We start from the raw sequence: 21,062 nt of genomic DNA on the forward strand, positions 1-21,062 counted from the left end.
AAACGATGTGCACATGCTAGCTTGCTAGGAAATGAGAGACACATGGGGCAGAGCCAACTCATACCCAGTGTCCTAGCCAAGACCGTGTTAGATTATCAATAGTGCAGCATTCCTAGTCATGTAAAAATCAGCAGAATCACCTAGCCAGGCACGTGAGTAATAAACCCTTGTACTCTGTGAGTGTGTGCTTGCATTATTCTGACAATACATAACAGATAACAGATAATCTTTACATTATAAAATATTAGAGATTTAGGACTATTTCCAACTGAGGCCTAGAGAAGTGAAATAATCACCAGATTAGGTAACAGAAAAAAATTACATTTGCTTTGGAAATATAACCACATACAGCGTACACTTTGTCTATACTCAAAACTCCTCTGGATATTGGGATAAAGATGAAACTATACAAGACACTAGAGAACTGAAATGTAGCTCTAGTTACAACTCATTATAGAAAGCCTTTTGCCAGACCTTTTAACTGATAATGAAACTGACAATTTTATTTCTTTTTCTTTTTTATCTTCTGCCAACTTTCTGATGGAATTGCTAGTGACTACAATGAAATGGCCCATGGGTAATCATATTTTAAAAAGGAGGGGACCAGGAAAAGCAGAGTTCAATGAACAGGAGACAGAAACCATCCTCAGTCTAGTGAATGCATCATACTGTCAAAATCATGTATTCAAATTCATTTTGACCTTGGTCTACCCTGATTGTTCTGTTTCATCTTGTCTTCCAGCTGAGCATGGTGTTTAGTTTTGGTTCTATTCACTGCTGTGTGCTAAGTATTATTCCATATTTGAGAAGATAGAGGAAGAACCCTACTGTACTTTGCTCTTGAAGAGAAACATAAGGACCTCCCCTTGTTTATGGTACCACTGGCTATGCAAACAGACAGGGCTCTTTGCCTGTGGCTTATTATTTAAAGGGCCCTCATGTAAACCCCTTCCCACCCCTGTCTGCTAAGATCGATTTCTTTTTCCACATGAAGTGAGACAATACCCAACTATAAGCCTGCTTACAGAATGAGCTTGTAATTTCTATCCAAGTTTGCTCAGGTATGCCCTACATCCTAATGTCCACTCCTGTAATTGGTCAAAGACTATTCTGAGTAAATGGGCTGTTGTCTCACATGCTTGTATGCTCATGCACACGCACACATACACACCATACACACATGTGCACGCATAATTAATTATTATGGCAGAGACAATACGTTATTCACCACTGTCTCCCCAATTCTGGCATGATGCTTGCCACATCACAGGCTTGCATTATGTTCGATGAATTAATAAACACATATCTTTAAATACATTATTACTTTCACCACCTAATGCTAGACTGGGATTCAATGGTTTGAGGCTCAATTTGTGCCTTTAAAAGAATATAAAAGATTGATCTATTACATGATTAACACACGCCAATGCTTAGAACTTAAGCATGTCTGAGGAAAGATGATTTTTACCTCATGACCAAAAAGACAAAAACCTGAGGATTATAGTTATTTATGCCACACTTGTTATATTTACTAATCATGCACTATAATTGTTTAATACAGTTAATGATTTGGTTAAATATTTTCAACAACATTATTGAGCTACAATTCAAATAACACCACTTACCCAAGTGTGCAATTCAATATTCATTAGTAAGTTCACAGAATTGTACAATCATCACCATAATCAATTTTACAACATTTTCATCACTTAAAAAAAGAAAACATTCAAAAACATCTGTTCCCATTAGCAGTCACGCCCCCTTCTCCCCAACACTTCCCCCACTCCCTCCCCTAGGCCACCTCTAATCTACTCTCGGTCTCTATAGATTTGCCTATTCTGAACATTTTTATATAAATGCAATATATCATCTTTGTGAATGAATTCTTTCACTTAGCATAATGTTTTCATGCTTTATTCATGTTGTGGCATGTGTCAATACTTCATTCCTTTATATTGCCAAACAAAATACCATTGTATGGATATACCAACATTTTGTTTATCTATTCATCAGTTGATGGACACTTGAATTGTTTCTACTTTTTGGCTATTTTGAATGATGCTATGAAAATTTGTGTACAAGTTCTTATGTAGACATATGTTTTCAATTCTCTTGGATATAAACCCAGGACTGAAATTGCTGGGTCAATGGTAACTCTATGTTTAACTTCTGAGGAACTGCCAGACTGTTTTCCAAAGCAGCTACACCATTTACAATCCCACAAGCAGTATATAAGGATTCCATTTTTTCCACATCCTCACCACTCTTTGTCATTATCTACCTTTTTCATGTGGCCATCCTAGTTGGTATGCAGTAGTATCTCGTGGTTTTGACTTGCACTTCCCTAATGGCTAATGAAGTTCAACACCTTTTCATGTACTTATTGGTCATTTTTCTATCTTCTTTGAAGAAATGTCCTTTGTTTATTTTAAATTCAGTTATTTATACTTTTATTACTGAGTTTTAAATGTTCTTTATATATTCAAAATACAAGTCCCTTATCAAATATATGACTGGCAATAATTTTTTCTATTCTGTGGGTTGCCTTTTCAACTTCTTGATGATATTGTTTGTAGCATAAAAGTTATTTTAATTTTGATGAAGTCTAAATTTTTAGTTTGTTACTTGTACAAAAAAAAAGGCAGCTGGGATTTTGATCAGGATGCATGGAATCTGTAAATGAACTTGGGGAATACTGCCCTCTTCACAAAATTAAGTCTTTCAATCTATAAACATGAGATTATTACCACCATTCCAATATATTTCAATATATTGGTTATATCTCTGCCCCACAAATCCAGTCAGATATATTACCATGTCTATAGTACATTATGATAGTCGAAGTATAGGTTCTGTCTGGAGTAAGACAGGCTTGGGTTAAAATCCCAGTACTGAGTAGCAGTGTAAATATGGACAAATTATTTTACTTTTCAAAGCCTCTGTGTTCTCATCTGTAAAGTGCAAGTAATAATACATATCTCATAGGATGTAGAGATTAATGATAAATATGTGGAACATTTTGCATAGTACCTAGAACACTGTAAATACTCAGTTAATCTTAGCTATTTGTCTTAGTCTCTTTGGGCTGCTGTAACAAAATACCACAGACTGGGGTGGCTTGTAAACAACAGAAATGTATTTCTCACAATTGTGGAGGCTGGATAGTTGGGTTCTGGTGAAGGCCCTCTCCCAGGTTGCAGCCTGCAGACCTCTCCCTGTATCCTCATATAGTGAAAGGGCCAAGGGAGTTGCCTCAGGCCTCTTTACTAAGGACATTAATCTCATACATTAGGGCTCCACCCACGTGACTTAATCACCTCCCAAAGCCTCACCTCCTAATAGTACTGCACTGGGCATTAGGATTTCAACATACGAATTTTGGGAGGATTCGTACCTTTCAGACCATAGTACTATTTTTTATTATTATAGCATTTAACACTTAGTTGCTCAAGAATACAGTTATTTTGATTTAAAAAAAATTATTATAGCCCTAATTTTCTCTAAGTATGCTTCCCCATCTCTTTGGAATTCATTGACTTTATATCATGTCACCCTAAAATTTTATCTGCCTTCATTAAGGATTGTCAAAAGTATTCTTCTGTCACACTTCCCAGAATTCTCCTATAGATGCACTCTGATAAAAAGCTTGGGTGCTAATGCACAGGTCCAAAAGAAATGGCTGATAAACTAATCAGAGCTGTTACTCTTTCTTCCCTTGTAACCAAGGTACGTCTTAACAAGGACACTCAGGATTTAGTAACTCTTACCTCCTACAGTCTAATCTCCACACCCAGAGTGATTCTTTTAAAATGTAAGTCACATAATCTCACTTTCCTGTTCAAACTCTTCTGTAACATCCTATCCCTGTCAGAGTAAAAACCAAAAGCATTACAATGGCTCTATAAGAATTGTAAGACTTGTAAGTCTTACTTGTAAGGCCCTACGTAATGTGGCACTTGGCTACCTTTTAACCTCATGTCTGACCACCATGCTTCATTCTAGACTTTCCTCAAATCTACCAGGCTCACTTTTCCGTCCCAAAGCCCTGGCATTTGCTGATTTTTTTCTGCCTACAAATCTCTTCCCATAGATAGCCACTTTTCTTCCTTCCTCAGTTCCTTCATGGTCTTTGCTCAAATATCACCTTATCAATGAGGCTGACCACCCTACATAAAAGAGCAAAATCCTCCCTCCTGTTATCTTGCTTAATTTTTCTCCCTAACACTTATAACCACCTGACACATTGCATATTTACTTGTTTGCTTGTTTGTTTCCTACTCTAGAATGTAAGTTACACAAGGACAGAAAATTTCATGTTTTGTTTGCTGCTATATCCTATGCCTATAACAGTCCCAGGGACATTTGCTATTCATTAAATATATGTTGATTGAATGGCCTTCAAAACTGTCTAATTGTATAAGCAAGTAACTTTAGTATTAAGAAGACAGCAGTACCAAAGCAGTTTTGCTGGGAGATTACTTTCAGTCAGATGGAATCCTCTTGCCCTGGTTGATCAAGGGATGCAATCTATGACAAATTCAAACACATCTAGACATGGTCTTGTCCATTTAAATCGGCAGAATTTCATGCAACGTTAGAGCTAGTTCTAAAGTGGGCAGTCAGAGAACTAGAGATACAAAAAGGTTGAAAGGTATGGGATTTCCTACCCCAAACTCCTCTCCCATCACAAAATATGCTTTCTGTGTATTATGATGCGTTTAACGACTTTTTCCTTTTGTTATTAAAAATGCTATATCCTTTCCAAAGACACAGTAGTTCTGGTAATGGATTTAGAAGATCTTAGAATATCATGCTTTTGACAACCAAGGTTAACTTTGCAGTTGGAGGGCATAGCAGCACTACAGATTGAACTGTAATTCCCAGAGTGTATCTCTTGGAGGATTCTGGGAAGTGTGGCAGAAGCATGCCTTTGACAACTGTGGTTAACTTTGAAGGGCTTAGCCGATGACATAAAGCTTAAACTACATTTCCCAGAGTGCATCGCTGGGAAGATTCTGGGAAGTGTGGCAGAGGCAACAATGGGAAAGGACAGCCTAACTTCCTAGGAGTTTCTGATTTCTGCTGATTATTGAGGCCTAGGACGACACCCCCAACAAAATTCAGTGAGTACAGGGGACAGAAACCTGTCCAGGTTCTAAGTGCAGGAGGGATTATGGGGAGGCATAAACAAAACTTCAAAGAAAACTCTCGGTTACAGCATTTTGCGATTTTTGCTCAGTCCCTCTTCCTTTTGCATCATAACTTGTGGAACTATCTTATTAACTACAGCTAATAATTTTCTGATAATTTTTGGAGAGTCGTTTAAAAGTAGAATTTGCTAACTTCTCTACATTGTGCCAGAATTATTTTTTGAATTAGGGAGGAAAAATTAGTTTTAGAAACTATGTCATAAAGCTTGTCAGTGAGACCTTAAAATCTGTATCCCAGTGACTCCTCAGGTTTGCGTATTTCCCTTCCCACTCTGGTTCACAGTAATGAAAAGACAGACTCTCTGTAAATGACTCTCTCAAACGTTACTGAACCTGGCCTCTTGGTAAAAGTACCACGGAGATTCAAGGTGGGCCTTTTTTGTCAAGCTGTATTGCTTTATAAATTAATCCTCTGTTAAGATGAATAGGATGAGAAACATGAATCATTCATCACAGGGGGTTCAGAGAAATTGTTAATCTTAAGGGACTTGTCTCATCATTTAATAGTTTTCAGTAAACATAATATTACCTTTCATTTCTATCAGTCTTTGTACTTTTTAGAAACATAAATAATACATGAATGTTGGAAAATGCTTTCCCATATATTTCTTACCAAAACATAAGAAGCCAGATGGCCCTGAGTTTGACTTCGTTGCTCCCTAGATTGTGATCTCAGATTGGTTAACTTCTCAAAGCTTTATCTTACTGTAAATGGGATAAATTCATTGATTGATTGATTCATTCATTTATTCATGTATATTGTGTTTCACACTGACAGGGACTGTGCTAGATACTGTAGATAGGGAAGATGCAATCCTAAATTTTAAGGATTTTACAGTCTAACAGATCTGAGAATTAGGTATACAAAACTTGACATAGTTGTAATATACTTTAGATCCATATTCTCTCCTCCTGTGAGAAGTGAAACAGAAACCAAGCTCTGGTGACAGCCCTAGGTCACACATTCAGTCAGTGGGAGAGGCAGCAATAAAAGTCCGAGTCTCTCCCAGCACTTTCTTCCCCATCCCTTCCTTGCTTTGGAGACATGCATTTGTACTGTAAACAAAATAGAAGGCAGTCCTGAGCTTGTCATCTAAAGCAAAATAATGGTGTTGGTATTTTCTGCCAAATTTATTTTGCGAATAGTGAACTTTTATCCTCAGTGTACCAGGCATAAAATGTAATAATAGTTGCCAATTCAAACAAAAACAACTATTCTGTTTGTAATGTGGCATGTGAGCAGCTGGATGTGACTATGGTTGCATGTTTACCAGCATGCTTACCAAATGTGAGCCTTTGGGCCAATACATTTTGAATAATGCATCACACTGAAGATCACCAAAAGACAGTGAAAAATTACAAACCATTTCAGAAAAAAAGTAGCAAATTTTCCCTGCACTAGATTTCTAAATAATACAAGGCTATAAGAAATTATATTTTCATTCTAAAAGTAGTCTCACATATCCTGTTAACTGTTAAAAGAGCCTCTTTTTTGTACTGAGGTTCTGTCTGAATGACTGCTTCCCAGAGAAAAGCAACACATGTAAGCAGTTGTTTGTAAAATACGTTTTGGTGATCAAATTGTGGAGAATACTATAAGTGTACTATAATATTTAAAAATTAGAATGGTCGAAAGTAAAGTAAAATCACAATTAACAAATGAGCACAGGACATCAGACATTTTACAAAAGGGGAATAAAGATATTAAATCTGAAAACACTTTCAATTTCTATAGTGATCAAAAAAATATAAAAGTTTGTGTGTGTGTTTTTTTTAAACCAAATACTATGGAATCTTGTAAGTTTAGCAATGTGTAGAAAGAGCCATGTGATTTTAAAATACATTTTGTCCCAATAATTTTACTTTGGGGTAACTTATCTTAAAGAAGTAACTTAAAAATATTAGCGCAGAGGTATTTAGGTGGTATTTTATTTCTGGTGATTTAAAATCAGAGCAAACTAAATGTCTAAAATTGGGGAATGTTTAGCAAAATCAGGAGACGCTGCTTGAATGTAATAATTATGTAGCCAAAAAAATTATGAAACTTCTATAAAAACATAGAAAACTGCTAATAATGTGTTTCACGAAGCAAGTTGAAAAATACATATCCTCTGACTATAAATATGTAAAAGTTGTATGTTTAAAAAGACTAGAAAATACGTATTAAGTTACAAGTTATATTTATGTGGTGATATGGGCGTTCTCACAATACTATTTTCCAGATTCCCTGTAATGTAGTTATATTAATTTTATAATTTAAATGATCTACTTAAAAGAGAAAAATACAGTGAAAGCTGAATTTTAAGGCAATCGTTTTCTCCCCTTTTGACTTTTAAACAGTCGTTATCCTACTTTTATATAAGATATATATAAAAAATATACAAGGGACCATTCAGAAAAGGAATTAGACTTAATCTTTATCTAGTAGGCTTATGACTACCAATGAAGGTCCAATTCTCAGTTAAAATAAGTCTGTTTTCCTCTTGATTATTGATATTTTTCAAAGCTGTTTTAAGAAATTTCTAGGCCGGCCCGGTGGCTCAGGCGGTTAGAGCTCCATGCTCCTAACTCTGAAGGCTGCCGGTTCAATTCCTCCAGTCCCGCAAGGGATGGTGGGCTCCGCCCCCTGCAACTGAGATTGAACACGACACCTTGAGCTGAGCTGCCACTGAGCTCCCGGATGGCTCAGTTGGTTGGAGCGCGTCCTCTCAACCACAGGGTTGCCAGTTCAATTCCTCGACTCCTACAAGGGATGGTGGGCTGTGCCCCCTGCAACTAACAAGGGCAACTGGACCTGGAGCTGAGCTGCGCCCTCCTCAACTAAGACTGAAAGGACAACAACTTGAAGCTGAACGTCACCCTTCATAACTAAGATTGAAAGGACAACAACTTGACTTGGAAAAACGTCCTGGAAGTACACACTGTTCCCCCAATAAAGTCCTGTACCCTTTCCCCAATAAAAAAAAGTAAAATTAAATAAATTTTTTTTAAAAAGGAAATTTCCTACATTTTCTACAAGCTCTGTGACCACCACCCTGTGAGTCAGCAGGTCTTGGTACTACACAGGGGGCGAGGTTAATTTAGCAGCAGAAAGCAGGCAGAGCATCAGGCAGCCAAGTGCAGTGGGCCATGCAGATGAGCTGGTACTCATAACTACAACCAGACAGCTCACACAGTTCTCAGGATCCAGGGAATTTACCTGAGGAATTCCTTTTGGCTCCTAGGAAATGTGGTGAGGTGCTATTGGGAAGAGTGGCCTGGAAATAGCCTCATTGTGCAGCTAGTCCCAGGAACTATGATTTATTGTACTTTGTTGTAGTAGGAGGAGGTACACATGGTTAAAAATTTTTGAAGGACGGAAAAGTATAAAATAAGAATTACAGGTACCCTTTTTAATCTCTATCTCCATCCCACTCTGGCAAATTAGTCCCTATTACAGTTTGGCATGTATACTTCTAGTCACTTTAAAAATACTAATAAATATGTGTCTAATTTATTTGTTCTGGTATGTATATGTCCCTTTGTTTATAAATTAATTAGATCATGCTAAACCAACTAAATATTACTTGCTTTTCTTACTATCTTTCCCTCTTACTACATACATACATTTTCTACTGTTACCTTATTTTCTGTTTAACAGCTGTGTGTTATTCCCTTTTATCATAATTTTCAGTTAACATTTCTGTACATATCCTTCCCTTCTTAGGATAAATTCCCAGTAGTGGAATTGCTAGGTGAAAGGAATGTTTACGTAACATTATGATGGATATTCCCAAATTGCCTTCCAAAAATGTTGTACCAATTTACGTTCTCAGAGCTCTAAAAGAGACAGAAATATTGACTTTAAATACATTTCTTCCAGTATATCACACAAGTCTTTAAGTTAGTAAAATAGTGATTATACTTTTAATACTCTCCAGGAATGCTGTGTAACCCACATACCACATATTGACTTCTGTGAAATTTGTTTGTTTTTTCTGTCTTGCTAGAGTCCCTTGAGGTCAGGATTTTCATCCTGTACATTTTTGTATTCCTTAAGGGCCCTTGTATAAAGTCAGTATTCAATAAATACTTCGTTGAATGTCATTTGCTAAATTTACCCTCGGCTAGGACAAAGGTAGCCAAAACTGTCCAAGGATTCGTCATCAGTGTTTCATAATTATGCAATTAAGAAGCAGACCTAAACTTTAGATGATACTGAACCTGAGTGGTTCAGTATCAAAGCTTGCTTTCCTTGGGCACAGTTAAAAGGGTGGTTTGTTATTTAACTGTTACTGCTTTTCTCGTTTCAGTGGAACTTCTTGACTTTTTTATTGCTAACATGAAATGTACTTTGCATGGGGAATAAAATACTTACTGATATACAATTTAAAAGGAATCTCACTGTCTGCAGAATGTATTTTTAAGATATAGCATTTTTTCTCTCACGCTGAGATACAAAAAAATAGGGAATACCTTAGATCCATGGAAATTTACAGAGCTGCTTTATGAAATATTTTCCTAATGGCCATGATTTTATATTTTTCTTTTCTACAGGATTTCTCCTACTTCATATTCAGAGGGACTTTGGTTTTCATGTATTCTGAGAAACTTGGCTCCATTACTCTGGAGAGAGGCCCAGGCTTACTTGGTCTATTAGAGTAATGCTAGCTGCTATAACAGACTTTGAAATTTTAGTGGATTAATATGGCAGAACTTTCTCACTCACAAATCGTCTTTGGTTAGTGGGTGGCATTTCTCCATGTAGTGAGTGATTCAAGTTTCCAGGCTTCTCCATCTAATGGCTCTGACATTCCAGTCTTCCAAGCTGAAAGGGAAAAGAGAATGGAAGAGGTATACCCACTTCTTAACTGCTTCAGCCTAGAAGAAATACACATCACTCCATTCACATTCCATTGTTAAGACTTAGTTTGGGCTCTACTTAGATACAAGGGAGGAGAGAAATACAGGCTTCGGCTTGGCAACTAACTCCTACCAATAAGTCCACAATATGGAAAGACAAGCATGTACTTCTTTGGATAGTTAACTGATTCTCACAATAACATATTAGGTAGGCAGAACAGGTTTTAATTTTGTAGGTTAGGAAAGAGATATTGAAAAGTTAAAATCCCACAGCTAGTTAGTGGTAGAAATACAATTTAGAAGCCAGATCATCTGACTCCTATTCAGTTTTTCTTTCTTTAATATTAAAAAGTAATCTTGTTCTGGCTTAAAGGATAACCCTCTTGGTGATTCATTATTTAAATTGCACTCTGATCTTTTTTGTTTTTTTTTTATAATTCCTCTTTCCTCTAAGGACCTGACAATGTCCCTGTATTGTGGAATTGCTTGCAGGAGAAAACCTTTTTGGTGTTACAGGCTGCTGTCAACCTATGTCACTAAGACCCGGTGAGTTTTGACCAACCTGAACTCTGATTATTCTATCTTTGGCCCAGTTAGTTATACAAATCTCAAAATCCTTACTGAGGATGTTGGTTCTGTGATTAAGATTTACATATAAAGGATGGTCATTGAAAATTATAATTGGAAAAATTCTAAACTACATTTCCAGTAGTATCTATTGGGGGGTTATCACTTTGTGAGGGGTGTAAAGGTTTTGTACATGGTTTTGTACACCTGAAACTTAAAAAAATAGGAACTTTGTCTTTTCCACTACGGTACACTTAGTGCATAAAACATTACCTGGCAGATAGTAGGCACCAAAGTATTGTTGAATGGATGAATGAACAAAAAGAGAGAAATTAATTAAATTATAGTGCACCCATTATGACAAAATTAAATTCTGAATAATATTCATAAAGTTTCCCAAAAATAAGATAGATAATTCCAATACCCCTACCCACCCCCACCAAACAACTAAACTTCTGTGAAAGGTGGACTAGAAAAAAGAAATCTACATCCATACAGGAAATTGATAAAGGACTTCTTTGTCTCAGCCTTGGCAAATTTGAAATCTGTGAATTTGAAATCACTAGCCTGCTCTCATACAGTTTTGGGGGTTATATTTGCACTGTCTGTATGGTGTGGTCCAAAAGCCCCCTACCTAAGGAAAGAATTTAAGTAGTAGTTCTAGACTTACAATACCCTTGGGGCACCTTGCAGAAGCAAATATAAAACTCCTCTGGAGGGATACACTCACAACCAGGGCTTCCCCATGTAGAAAGCTCTGCCAAACATGAGTGCCTCGTTCAAAATTTAAAGGCACATAAGCATACAATTTTACGTGAGCAAGAGTGAGAACACAGCAAAATCGTAATACGGTACTTGTTTGAGATATTGTTGGGCATTTAGGTTATTTGAAGTTCTCAGGCTGAGACTCTGAGAACAGTAACAGAAATATTGAATAGTCTAAAAAATGAGTATGTTAAAGTGATTAACTATATTTAAAAAATGAATACAAAATCATGAGAAAAGAATAAAATTCTATTAATACAGAATATGGTGTGAAAAAAATGTTAATATGTTTAAGCAAAAAGGCTACAAATTAGTAGGTATGATTCTAAATAGACCTATATATGTATAAATGCATAATATTGATAGTTTGGAGAATTCTAAGATGTAAATAGTGGTCATCTCTGATTGGTGGGATTCTTGATGATTTCCCTTTTTTAAAAAATTGATAACTGTATTTTCTGATTTTTATAGAATGACTGTTTTCTACTTTTATAATAAGAAAAAAAACATTTAAATTTGATCTGAGCTTTGTGGTTTCTATGCTATTATAACTAGAGGAGAATAAATGAATTTTTTAAAATAGTGTTTCTGACCAAGAAGAATGTAAGAAATTTTTTGGATCTCAGTTCCAGTTCCAGTGAGGCCCAGGGTTTAAGACCTTAACCTGCGTGTTTTGCTTTTTAGGGTCATTAGGGCAAAGTACAGTTTGTACCACTCTTTTTGTTTTTTTCGAAGGCAGCTGTGTTTGTTCTATTATTTATATTTGGTAACTTCTGAGTGGCACATGTCTCTCTTTTGACATACATTGAGTCTTTGCCCTAGGAGGCTGCAGTCACTCAGTAAGTTTAAAAACACCACAAGTATTACTATCTCAGGTTTCTTTTGTCTTCTGTTTATAAAGATATCATTGTAAGAGATCATTGTAAGAGATCATTGACCCCTTCTATCACAGTCAAAAATAGGTACCTAAAGATGCCACTGGGGTGTGTTTAGCACTTTGCTTTGTAGTTTCATGTTGAGCAAATTTTGCCTACTGGTGGTACAAAAGCTCCCTGGTCCTACAGAACATATCTGTCAATCGTGTTTCCACGTAAGTGCCAAAATATGCCATATACCCGAGAGTCTGTTTCAGGGCTTTCAACAGGCAAAAATGGTTATTCCTAAGGCCCCAGAAGGAGAATCCACATTCAGACCCCCTGAATCATGTGGACCCTGATCTGATTCCCGAGTCTCTTGAAAGGATAGTTTTACCATCCTTCATGAAGGTACCAGAAAAGCCTAGAACGTGCCCCAGTACTATTTCTTTGAGAGAAGCTAATTATATGATGTTCTCCTTTCCACATTTTTACTTTGAAAATATTACACTTGTTCAAAGTAAGTCAAATAATGTCTTTGCTTTCCATTCAGTGGTCCCTTCAGTAAAGATAAGGAGCAAATGGTGTCTACCTGGGGGACTAGATGTTTGAAACAAGGGTGCATTGAAGATAAAATTTGTTCTTTATCTTCCCTAGATTGAATGAGAGTTACTGAAGGTATAGTGTTTGCTCTTTGTCTGCAATAATAAAGTCCACTCCCATCTCTAAGTATTCTGTGGTTGATGTTTTATCACTATACTTGTTTTCCTTTCAATCCACTGCATGTAAATTCTTGCCTCACAGTGTAATATTGGCAAAGTACCTTGAGGTTCAATTTAGTAAATATTTATTACCCTTGAAGTTCAATTCAATAAATATTTATGGAATTGAGCCATCAATATGCTAATTACTGGCGATACAGAACTAAGGCAGACCCTACCCTTAAGGAGACCATAGTCTTTAGGGCAGACAGACAAATGAACAGATAATATCACTTATGTGCGCCCACAGAAGTATCGACAAGGTATCCACCAAGACAAAGGAGGGAATGATTGCCTAGCCACCTCAAGTCCTTTATAGAGCAATTCAGGGTATAAAAAAATGAAAGGAAATAACTGTGGTAGGGAGGGAACAAAATTCTGTAAGATGAATGCTGTACAAGTAACTAAAGTAGTTTTGTAATGCCTTATTTCCCAAAATATAGGTATTTATTTGAACTGAAGGAAGACAATGACGCATGTAAAAAAGCTCAGCAGACAGGAGCATTTTACCTCTTCCATGGCCTGGCTCCTTTGCTTCAGAAATCAGAACATCAATACCTGCCCCCCAAGTATAACCTATCAGGTAAGCCCAGAGTGGACCAGGAGAGACCAGCCTGTCGCCACGAAGCCGAATTCAGTCCATATTGAATCCCTGAGAAGGATCCTTCAACCTTAGTCTAGACATTTCAAACTGCATTTGCCTTTTAATTATTCAGTGTGTAAACCTGTGTTGCCTAGTCATGTTATTGGGTGATGGTATGAACCACAACTGCCTTATCCCGGGAGTGGGCAAAACTGCTTTCCTACTTTGAACCCCACCGCGTTTTGTAAATAAATCCTTACCGGAACACAGCCACACTCATTCATTTACAGATTGTCTATGGCTGCTTTCGCACTATCATGGCAGAGCTGAGTACTTGTGACAGAGATCTTATGGCTCAAAAGCCTAAAAGATTTTGCCAACCCATGCCTTCAACGGCAGCCTCCATGGAGTCAAACATTCATACTGGCCAAGATTTGCATCATGACTATTTCTCCCAGAAAGGTCAAAATGAAAAGTGAATTAAGATGAATTTGTGTCTAGAACTCTTCTGGAGTATATCAGTAGAGATATCTAAACCACTGGGATTTGGCTTTCAAGATACTTTTAGTTTTATATAATGTCACTCATTATACACCAGCTTCTGAATACATTGCCATGAATTTCCTCCAAGGGTCAGATGTTGGAGTACTTGGATAGGTAGTTTCTAGCAACACAGAAAAATATAATGGAGGCCTAGAAAGGTTAAGTTACACCAAGGTGGTATAGCTATATAGCTGCAGGCCAGCGACTGGAAGCCACGTATACCTACTTCGAGTTTAAGTACATGATTTCCTATGCATTTAATATAGATCTGGTGGTTCAATGAAAGCCCTTGTTTTTCTCCCTTCTCCTTTTCTGTCTCTTAGAGTTGGAAAGGCTCCTGGGTAAGTTTGGACAGGACGCACAAAGAATAGAAGATTCTGTGCTGATTGGATGCTCCGAACAGAATGAAGCATGGTTTGCTCTGAACCTAAATAGCTCCTCTTCCACAAATGGTATATAGCATCATTCCTAATGGGTACTTCCCAGGGCTTCTCAGACTTCGGGATTTCACATGACAGTAAAATTTCAAAGACAATGTTGGGAATACATGAAGGTTATCAACTTTCTACTTTTTTAAAGTTAGGATGGAAAAAATGTTACCATCTGTTATCATCATTTAAAAGAAAATAGAGGACATTTTAATTTAACGCTTTCTTTCTAAGCCACGTGGTAGGTACACAGATGTTTATTGTATTATTCTTTTGTACCTTTATACCTTTTTTATGTGTTCAGTATTTCATAAGAAATGTTTAAAAATTCATGACATCATTCTTATTTCTCCTATCCATGCAAGTGAATAAGCTTGTTACCTTGGCGTAGCTCTGGGTCTTCAGACCTGCTTTTGGGAACCAGCTTGCTATAGGCTCACGGCTCCTATCAGGCTTTTCTTCTTTCAGGATGTGGGTGCAAATGTAATGATGCTGAATGAGGTTCAGAGAGCTTAGCGGTCCCATTTCGTCTCTTTTCCAGGGTTAGAGTGTGGCTAGTGCCAATGTTCTTATTGCCCCGAAGAGGATCTTGTGAAATAATACTATGCTCTAATGTTTCCTAACTTTGCCCGAATATAAGAATCACCTGGTGCTTGTTAAAAAATAAAGATTTCTGGGCCTCACTCACCTGCTGTTCAGAATCTCCAGGTAGGGGCTTGAGAAACTGTTTTTTTAATTTTCCCTAGTTGAGTCTTACTAGGTGAGTCTGGGAAACACTGTTGTAACAGGATACACTTGAGAGGGGCCCCGAAGCAAAGTTTGGCATTTGTTTCATTTCATTCTCTTTTCTAATTTTCCAGCTTCCTTACAGAAACTGGAAATGGAGAGAGAGCTCCAGGGGTCTTTCACTGAGTTGAGGAAGGCTCTATTTCGGCTGAATGTGAAGGACGCCTCCTTGCTATCCACGGTAGAGTCCGATTTCTCAGCTCTATAGGAAATTTAGCAAAGCAGCGTGTAAGGGCAAATGCAAGCGTAAGAAGGCCAGAGCTACACTTGATTTCTTCTTTTGCAAATTATAGTTTTTCCTACAAACCTTGGCAGAAGAACAACGTGCTGTAGGGAGATGGCTTCTTCTTTCTTTGACCCTTGTTTTTGGCAGGATCGCTGTCAGGACCGTTTTCTCCTAAGGACATGCAGATCGATGGCGATGGGATCTATGGGCCTCGTAAACAATGTTAATGGCCCACAGCATGACAGACACAGCAGCATGTCCTTCTTCTGAGAAATCAGTCTTTATTGCTTTAATGACTCATCCTCACAGCTTTATCTTTCACTTGCTAAAGTGCTTTCGATTGTCCACTTACAGAGATATCTTCAACCATTTTTCATTTGCAAAAAAATTCCAGTTTTACTGGGGAGGAGTCCATGTTGGGGTGTTCAACTATATTGGAAGCTGGCTCATAAGTACTTGGATGTTCATTATAATACTTTATATGTTACATAAATTTTAAATAATTCCTAATACATTTAAAAATATGCTTTTATTCCTATTTCAGAGGCTGGAGGAATATGTTCAGATAGTTTCCTTATTTTAAAGTTCAAACAGTTAATAACTATTCAACGCAGGTGAACTGGGAAAGGGCTGGCATTTCCCTTTGAGTTGCTCTGAATACTAGGCCCAGCACTGTGACAGATGAGCTCCACGTTCTCTGCAAAAGAAACCGAGCCTGTCTTTGTATTCCTAGGCTCAGGCTCTCCTCCGTTGGCATGATGCTCATCAGTTCTGCAGCAGATGTGGGCAGCCCACCGAGAAGAACGTGGCTGGCAGCAAGCGTGTGTGTCCTGCCAGTAAGAGCATCTATTACCCACAGGTGAGTCCTGCTTGAAAAGGACAGCAATCCAAGAAGGCTGTGCACTGCTCTGTCCTGGGGATGGAAGCCTGTACAGTTGAAAGGCTTTCCTCAGTCACCCACTCCCTCATCCCATGAACAGACTCCGAAGCTTGGTTTGTAAGTGTCCGTCTCCTTTTCCTAGATGGCTCCGGTGGTGATCACTCTGGTGTCAGACGGGACCCGATGCCTGCTTGCCCGCCAGAGTTCCTTTCCCAAGGGAATGTATTCTGCCTTGGCAGGTTTTTGTGATATAGGTAAGGAGTTTAGGGCATGTACAGATAACACTAGAGGACACAAAAGCTTATCAATAGTACTTATTTTTTTGTCTTGTTGTCATAGTACTTGGAGTCTCAAGCACCTTCTTCCCTGCAATGCCAAGAAAACGGCCTTCTGGAACTGTATTTTTCCAATACTTTACAGGCCAACTTTCAAACATACAGCATATTTGAAAGAACTATACAGTGAAAACACCACCTAGATTCTATCATTTTTTACACTTATTTTCTCATGTACCTGTCTATCCATTCCTCCATCCATCCAGCAATCCGTCTTATTTTTTGATACAGATTGCAGAAATTAGTACATTTCTCCCTAAATATTTCAGCATGCATCATATTTACTAGGATTTAAAATACATTTACAGTTTTGGGTTTTTTTTCTGTGTATTGGTATAAAATTTGCAAGTGATGGCATTAGAATTTTATTAAAGCTGAGGGCAGCAGTAACCTCTCCCACTGTCACTTGTATTTCGTGTTATGACTAACCCAGTAGGTTTAAGTACTGTAGTTCAACACCCAACTCCAGACTTGATTCCTGCTCTGGTTGATTCCTGCTCTGGTAGAGATGCAGAGATTTAAAGCTCTCCCAAGAGTAGTTCATGGAAACTTTGGAGCCAGTTTCACACTCCTTTCACAAATGGGCATTTGTATCACCCTTCCTGCTGCAGGGCTGCCCTGAATTAATCTGAGTGCTTGTAGGTGAAAGTCTGGAAGAGGCTGTCCGGCGAGAAGTTGCAGAAGAGGTGGGACTGGAAGTAGAAAGACTGCAGTACTCTGCATCCCAGCACTGGCCCTTTCCGAATAGCTCACTCATGATTGCTTGTCATGCAACTGTGAAACCAGGGCAGACAGAGGTAAGTGCCAATGCTTGCCTCCTGCTGTGATATTTCCTGTGCCTCATCCAAGCTCCACAGTAGGTACTTACTCACTAAGCCCGTCTCAGTCAGCATTGTCTAGATTATACAAGGATGTGTAAGATATGATTTATATCCTTAAGGAATTTGCAATCTTGTAAAGGAAACAAATAATCACCATGAAAATTGGGAGTGCCATCATGACCACCATTCTTCTTTGTATATATCTCAATCCTGAGACAATTTATCTTTCATCATCAGGACTTAACAGAGCGTCTTGCATAGAGCAGGCACACAATAAATTACATCAAATTTAATGACTGATAGGATTGATTTTACTGCTCAAGTCAGTCAGGATGTTGTAGACTAGTAATTATTCTTAATAATTATTATCAATTACATAATAACAATTACAGGAACTTCTGCTTGAAAGGGACGTAGCCGTTGTATCATCCAACCTCATCTTGCTCTTCTGTGGCCTCCCTGACAGATGCCATTGTGGTCCCTATCTGTCCATTGTCTGTTTTGGTTTCTATAGAAGGATTAATATCTAATCTGTCTCAGCTTCCGGTGGATGCAGTTGTATTACTTTGCTTCTTGCAAAGAAGATACTATGATTTTGATTATCATTAATTAACCTTTATCCTTTAAAGAAGAGTAACATTTGTATGTTATTTTTAAATTGAAAATTATACAATCAATAGAGGCACAGAAAAAAATAAATATTAGTCATAATTTACCCCTCAATGTTCGTTTAACCACTCTTAATATTGTAGTATTTGTACTTCTAGGATTTTTAAAATGGGGTATTTTTTTTTTAACTATTAAAAATATATATACATATATATATAATGTTTAACTCTCATGTTTTAATTATGCCTCTTTTGTTCTGGGCAATATACTCATGTAGAACTGATTATCTCCTAACCTGTGGGTCCCAGGTATTATCTTGTAAGATTGTTCAGTTCTGGAACCATTTTCTCACCTTTGGCCATATTATTCTAAATATTGTAGCTCTTAACTTGACATTCTGTTTTTCCTTATGTCTTTCAGATCCAGGTGAATTTGAGAGAACTAGAAGCAGCTGCCTGGTTTAGTCATGATGAGGTGGTCACAGCCCTGAGGAGAAACGACCCATATACTCAGCAACAGAATGGGTCTGTCCCATTCTGGTTGCCCCCCAAGTTAGCCATTGCCCACCACCTGATTAAGGAGTGGGTAGAAAAACCAACCTGTTCTACCCGGCCTGCTTAGCGCAATCAGGCCACGTAGATCCCTCCTCAGTACCCCAGAAGCACATATCAGCCATCAGTTGATAAAGGGAGGTGACAAAGGCCATCTCCAGGCAGATGAGCGAGCCTACAGCAAGACACCTCTACCAGCAATGTTAACGAAAGAAGTGCCTACTCACAGGCAATCGAAAATGCCAGTGTGAGAAGAAAAACTGATGAGATGACAATTGTCAAAATCAGAGGGAGGGCTGAGCATTAGTTTGGATGTAGGCTCTTGTTTGCCCATTTTCTCCTAGGCCTGGGAAGCAAACATCTTTTGGCATGTGGCCTGTTAATGCCGGGTTTATACTAACTGCCAAAATGTGCCTGGTATCATTTTGGTTAAAACTTTTATCTTAGTACTGAAAATATGTAGCAAATCTCAAACCACTGAGTTACTTTTTATCCCCATAGAATTAAGAAAAATAGCACAACATAACATTTGGAATTCATGTACAGGTAATTATTTTGTACATGGTGGTTAAATAAGTCATATTTCTTTAAGTCATCTGAAAGGATGAGGAAAGTGGGAGCTACAGTATTCTTCAGATGCAGTGATGGTCTTTTGAGGTAACTGCATCCCACTGGGGCCCAAGATGGTCAGTTTTTTTAGTTGTTACTTGCTCAATTTGTAAATCAAGGAAAAGATGATCACTTTGCCATTCTTGTTTTCCTGAATGTAAAATGGTTGCATTGGCACATCCAGTAAGTGTTGTAACTTCAACTAAAGGATTAGTGAGGATGAACCATTTCTTGAGTTTTATGGGTTACACTAAATTTAGGATTTCTTATTCATATATGTCATTCTGTACCTTGTCATAAGGGAAAATTTATCTGAAGGAAATAAATTCGCACACCTTTGTTCAGATGTGTTTTTCTGTCTTATGAAGTGAAGAAACAGCAGAAAGTGAGAATTTGGAGGGGGAGCAGAGAAAAAAAATCTATTGGTGTGACAAACGTTTAAGTCCAGGTGCCAAGTCTGAGAACAACTGAAGCAATGTGCAGAAGAAATACTGTTAGAGGTCAGTTTGGAAAGATGAATGGCTGGGGAAAGTTGTATCGTCCGATAATTTTAGGTACCAACTTGTGATTAAAAGCACAAATGCTAGAGAACCTAAGATTATTCACACATCAAGGTCCATAGGACTAAGCAAAAGAGATTCTAGAATTAGAAAAGTTGAAGCACTGAATTTCCTTTTGATCCCAAAAGGTCACTGCTCTCATTCTTGCCAGCAAACCATCATTGCTTTGGGGGAAATCGAAGTACCTTCATCAGGAAATGTTAAGGGATACGCAGTATGGGACTTGACTGTCCTGTTAGATTGGCAGCTTGCCCTGGCCTGAGCTGAACCCAGCACATAGAAGGGAAAAGCACTCTCGAAATAGAGGTCCTGAGATTTCTTCATATCTTGCAGTTAGAAGAAAACAGTTCAGGGTCCATGTGTATTACCGTCTCCCAATCTTTTCTATCTCTATGTGGGTGTGTTTGTGAGCACATGTGTACACATCCCCAATCTGAAAATACAGAGAGAAAGGAGTGTGTGGGATTCCTGGTTATGAGTTTCTCAAATTTACCATGGAGTAACTGTTTGCTTTTGGATTAATGTGTTGTTTTAGAAAAGAAAAGATGAGAGTGGCTGACGGGAGGACCTGTGACACTGAACTTTGTTTTGCAGCAGTGAGTGGGAAGAGGGCTTTGTTTTTTAGAACTCCAAGGATATTTGAAAGCTGAGGCAAAAGAGGACACGATTGGGGTGCTGAAAATGGCAGATAAATAAAAAACACTTTGGTATAGGGCTTACCTTGCTGGAGAATATTTATGTAGCAATGAGTTATGAAGGTGCTAAGGATAAAAAGAACTCACTGGGTCCATGAAGTAGAATAGTAAAAAAAGATAAAACATTAAAACAAATGTACTTGTCACTAGAGTGAGCCTGGCTCAAGGTCATTCCTGGTACCTGGAATAAAACAGCAACTCATTCATTCCTTATTTTTGACTACTTTCCTTTTCTCTACCCCATGTTTAATCCTCAGTAAAAAACACTTAATATTCTAAATCTGGAGCATGTAAATCTCATCTTGGGAGCTTGATCCTCTTCTTTGTGTGCACTCCTGGGAGATCACAAAGACTTTTGCAGAAAGGGCAACAGTTGGGGCTCATAAAGGAAAAGTCTCTGTGAAACTTAGAACAAAGAAACTACTAAATGAGTACTC

At 37.9% G+C, this 21,062-nt stretch overlaps 2 protein-coding genes across 7 annotated transcripts in view; one reads left to right on the forward strand and one right to left on the reverse strand.

Moving 5' to 3' along the window:
• The window catches only part of P4HA1 (prolyl 4-hydroxylase subunit alpha 1), a 102,865-nt gene extending 87,854 nt beyond the window's left edge, over positions 1-15,011 (reverse strand). For 2 of the 3 annotated variants that reach the window (XM_081074377.1, XM_081074373.1), the window contains exon 1: positions 9,919-10,119. In XM_081074377.1, the coding sequence (XP_080930503.1) occupies positions 9,919-9,987 (69 nt within the window). In that variant the 5' untranslated portion in view covers positions 9,988-10,119. Of the gene's footprint in view, positions 1-9,918; positions 10,120-14,934 lie in introns of those variants that run through there. The other variant, XM_081074376.1, reaches the window with a different exon arrangement.
• NUDT13 (nudix hydrolase 13) lies at positions 5,007-20,838 on the forward strand. Of its 4 annotated transcripts, none has more exons than XM_081074384.1 (9): positions 5,007-5,123; positions 10,507-10,598; positions 13,443-13,582; positions 14,449-14,577; positions 15,414-15,520; positions 16,299-16,424; positions 16,588-16,699; positions 17,423-17,577; positions 18,631-20,838. In XM_081074384.1, the coding sequence occupies exons 2-9, from the start codon at positions 10,516-10,518 to the stop codon at positions 18,829-18,831; spliced, it is 1,053 nt and encodes a 350-aa protein (XP_080930510.1). In that variant the 5' UTR covers positions 5,007-5,123; positions 10,507-10,515; the 3' UTR covers positions 18,832-20,838. The 4 variants fall into 4 exon arrangements, with proteins under 4 accessions (XP_080930510.1, XP_080930512.1, XP_080930511.1 ...); XM_081074386.1 differs by having other exon boundaries at positions 5,042-5,123; positions 10,545-10,598; positions 18,631-19,715; XM_081074385.1 differs by lacking the exon at positions 5,007-5,123 and having other exon boundaries at positions 10,403-10,598; positions 18,631-20,837.
• The last annotated feature ends 224 nt before the right edge of the window (positions 20,839-21,062 follow it).

The sequence above is a fragment of the Rhinolophus hipposideros genome, assembly GCF_964194185.1.
Source record: "Rhinolophus hipposideros genome assembly, chromosome: 15".
Lineage (NCBI taxonomy): Eukaryota > Metazoa > Chordata > Mammalia > Chiroptera > Rhinolophidae > Rhinolophus > Rhinolophus hipposideros.

Coding starts and splice junctions, on each gene's coding strand:
- NUDT13 (XM_081074384.1), top strand. CDS start 10,516: ATGTCCCTGTATTGTGGAATTGCTTGCAGGAGAAAACCTTTTTGGTGT. Junction 10,599..13,442: donor ACCTATGTCACTAAGACCCG/GTGAGTTTTGAC, acceptor CCCAAAATATAG/GTATTTATTTGAACTGAAGG. Junction 13,583..14,448: donor CCCCAAGTATAACCTATCAG/GTAAGCCCAGAG, acceptor TCTGTCTCTTAG/AGTTGGAAAGGCTCCTGGGT.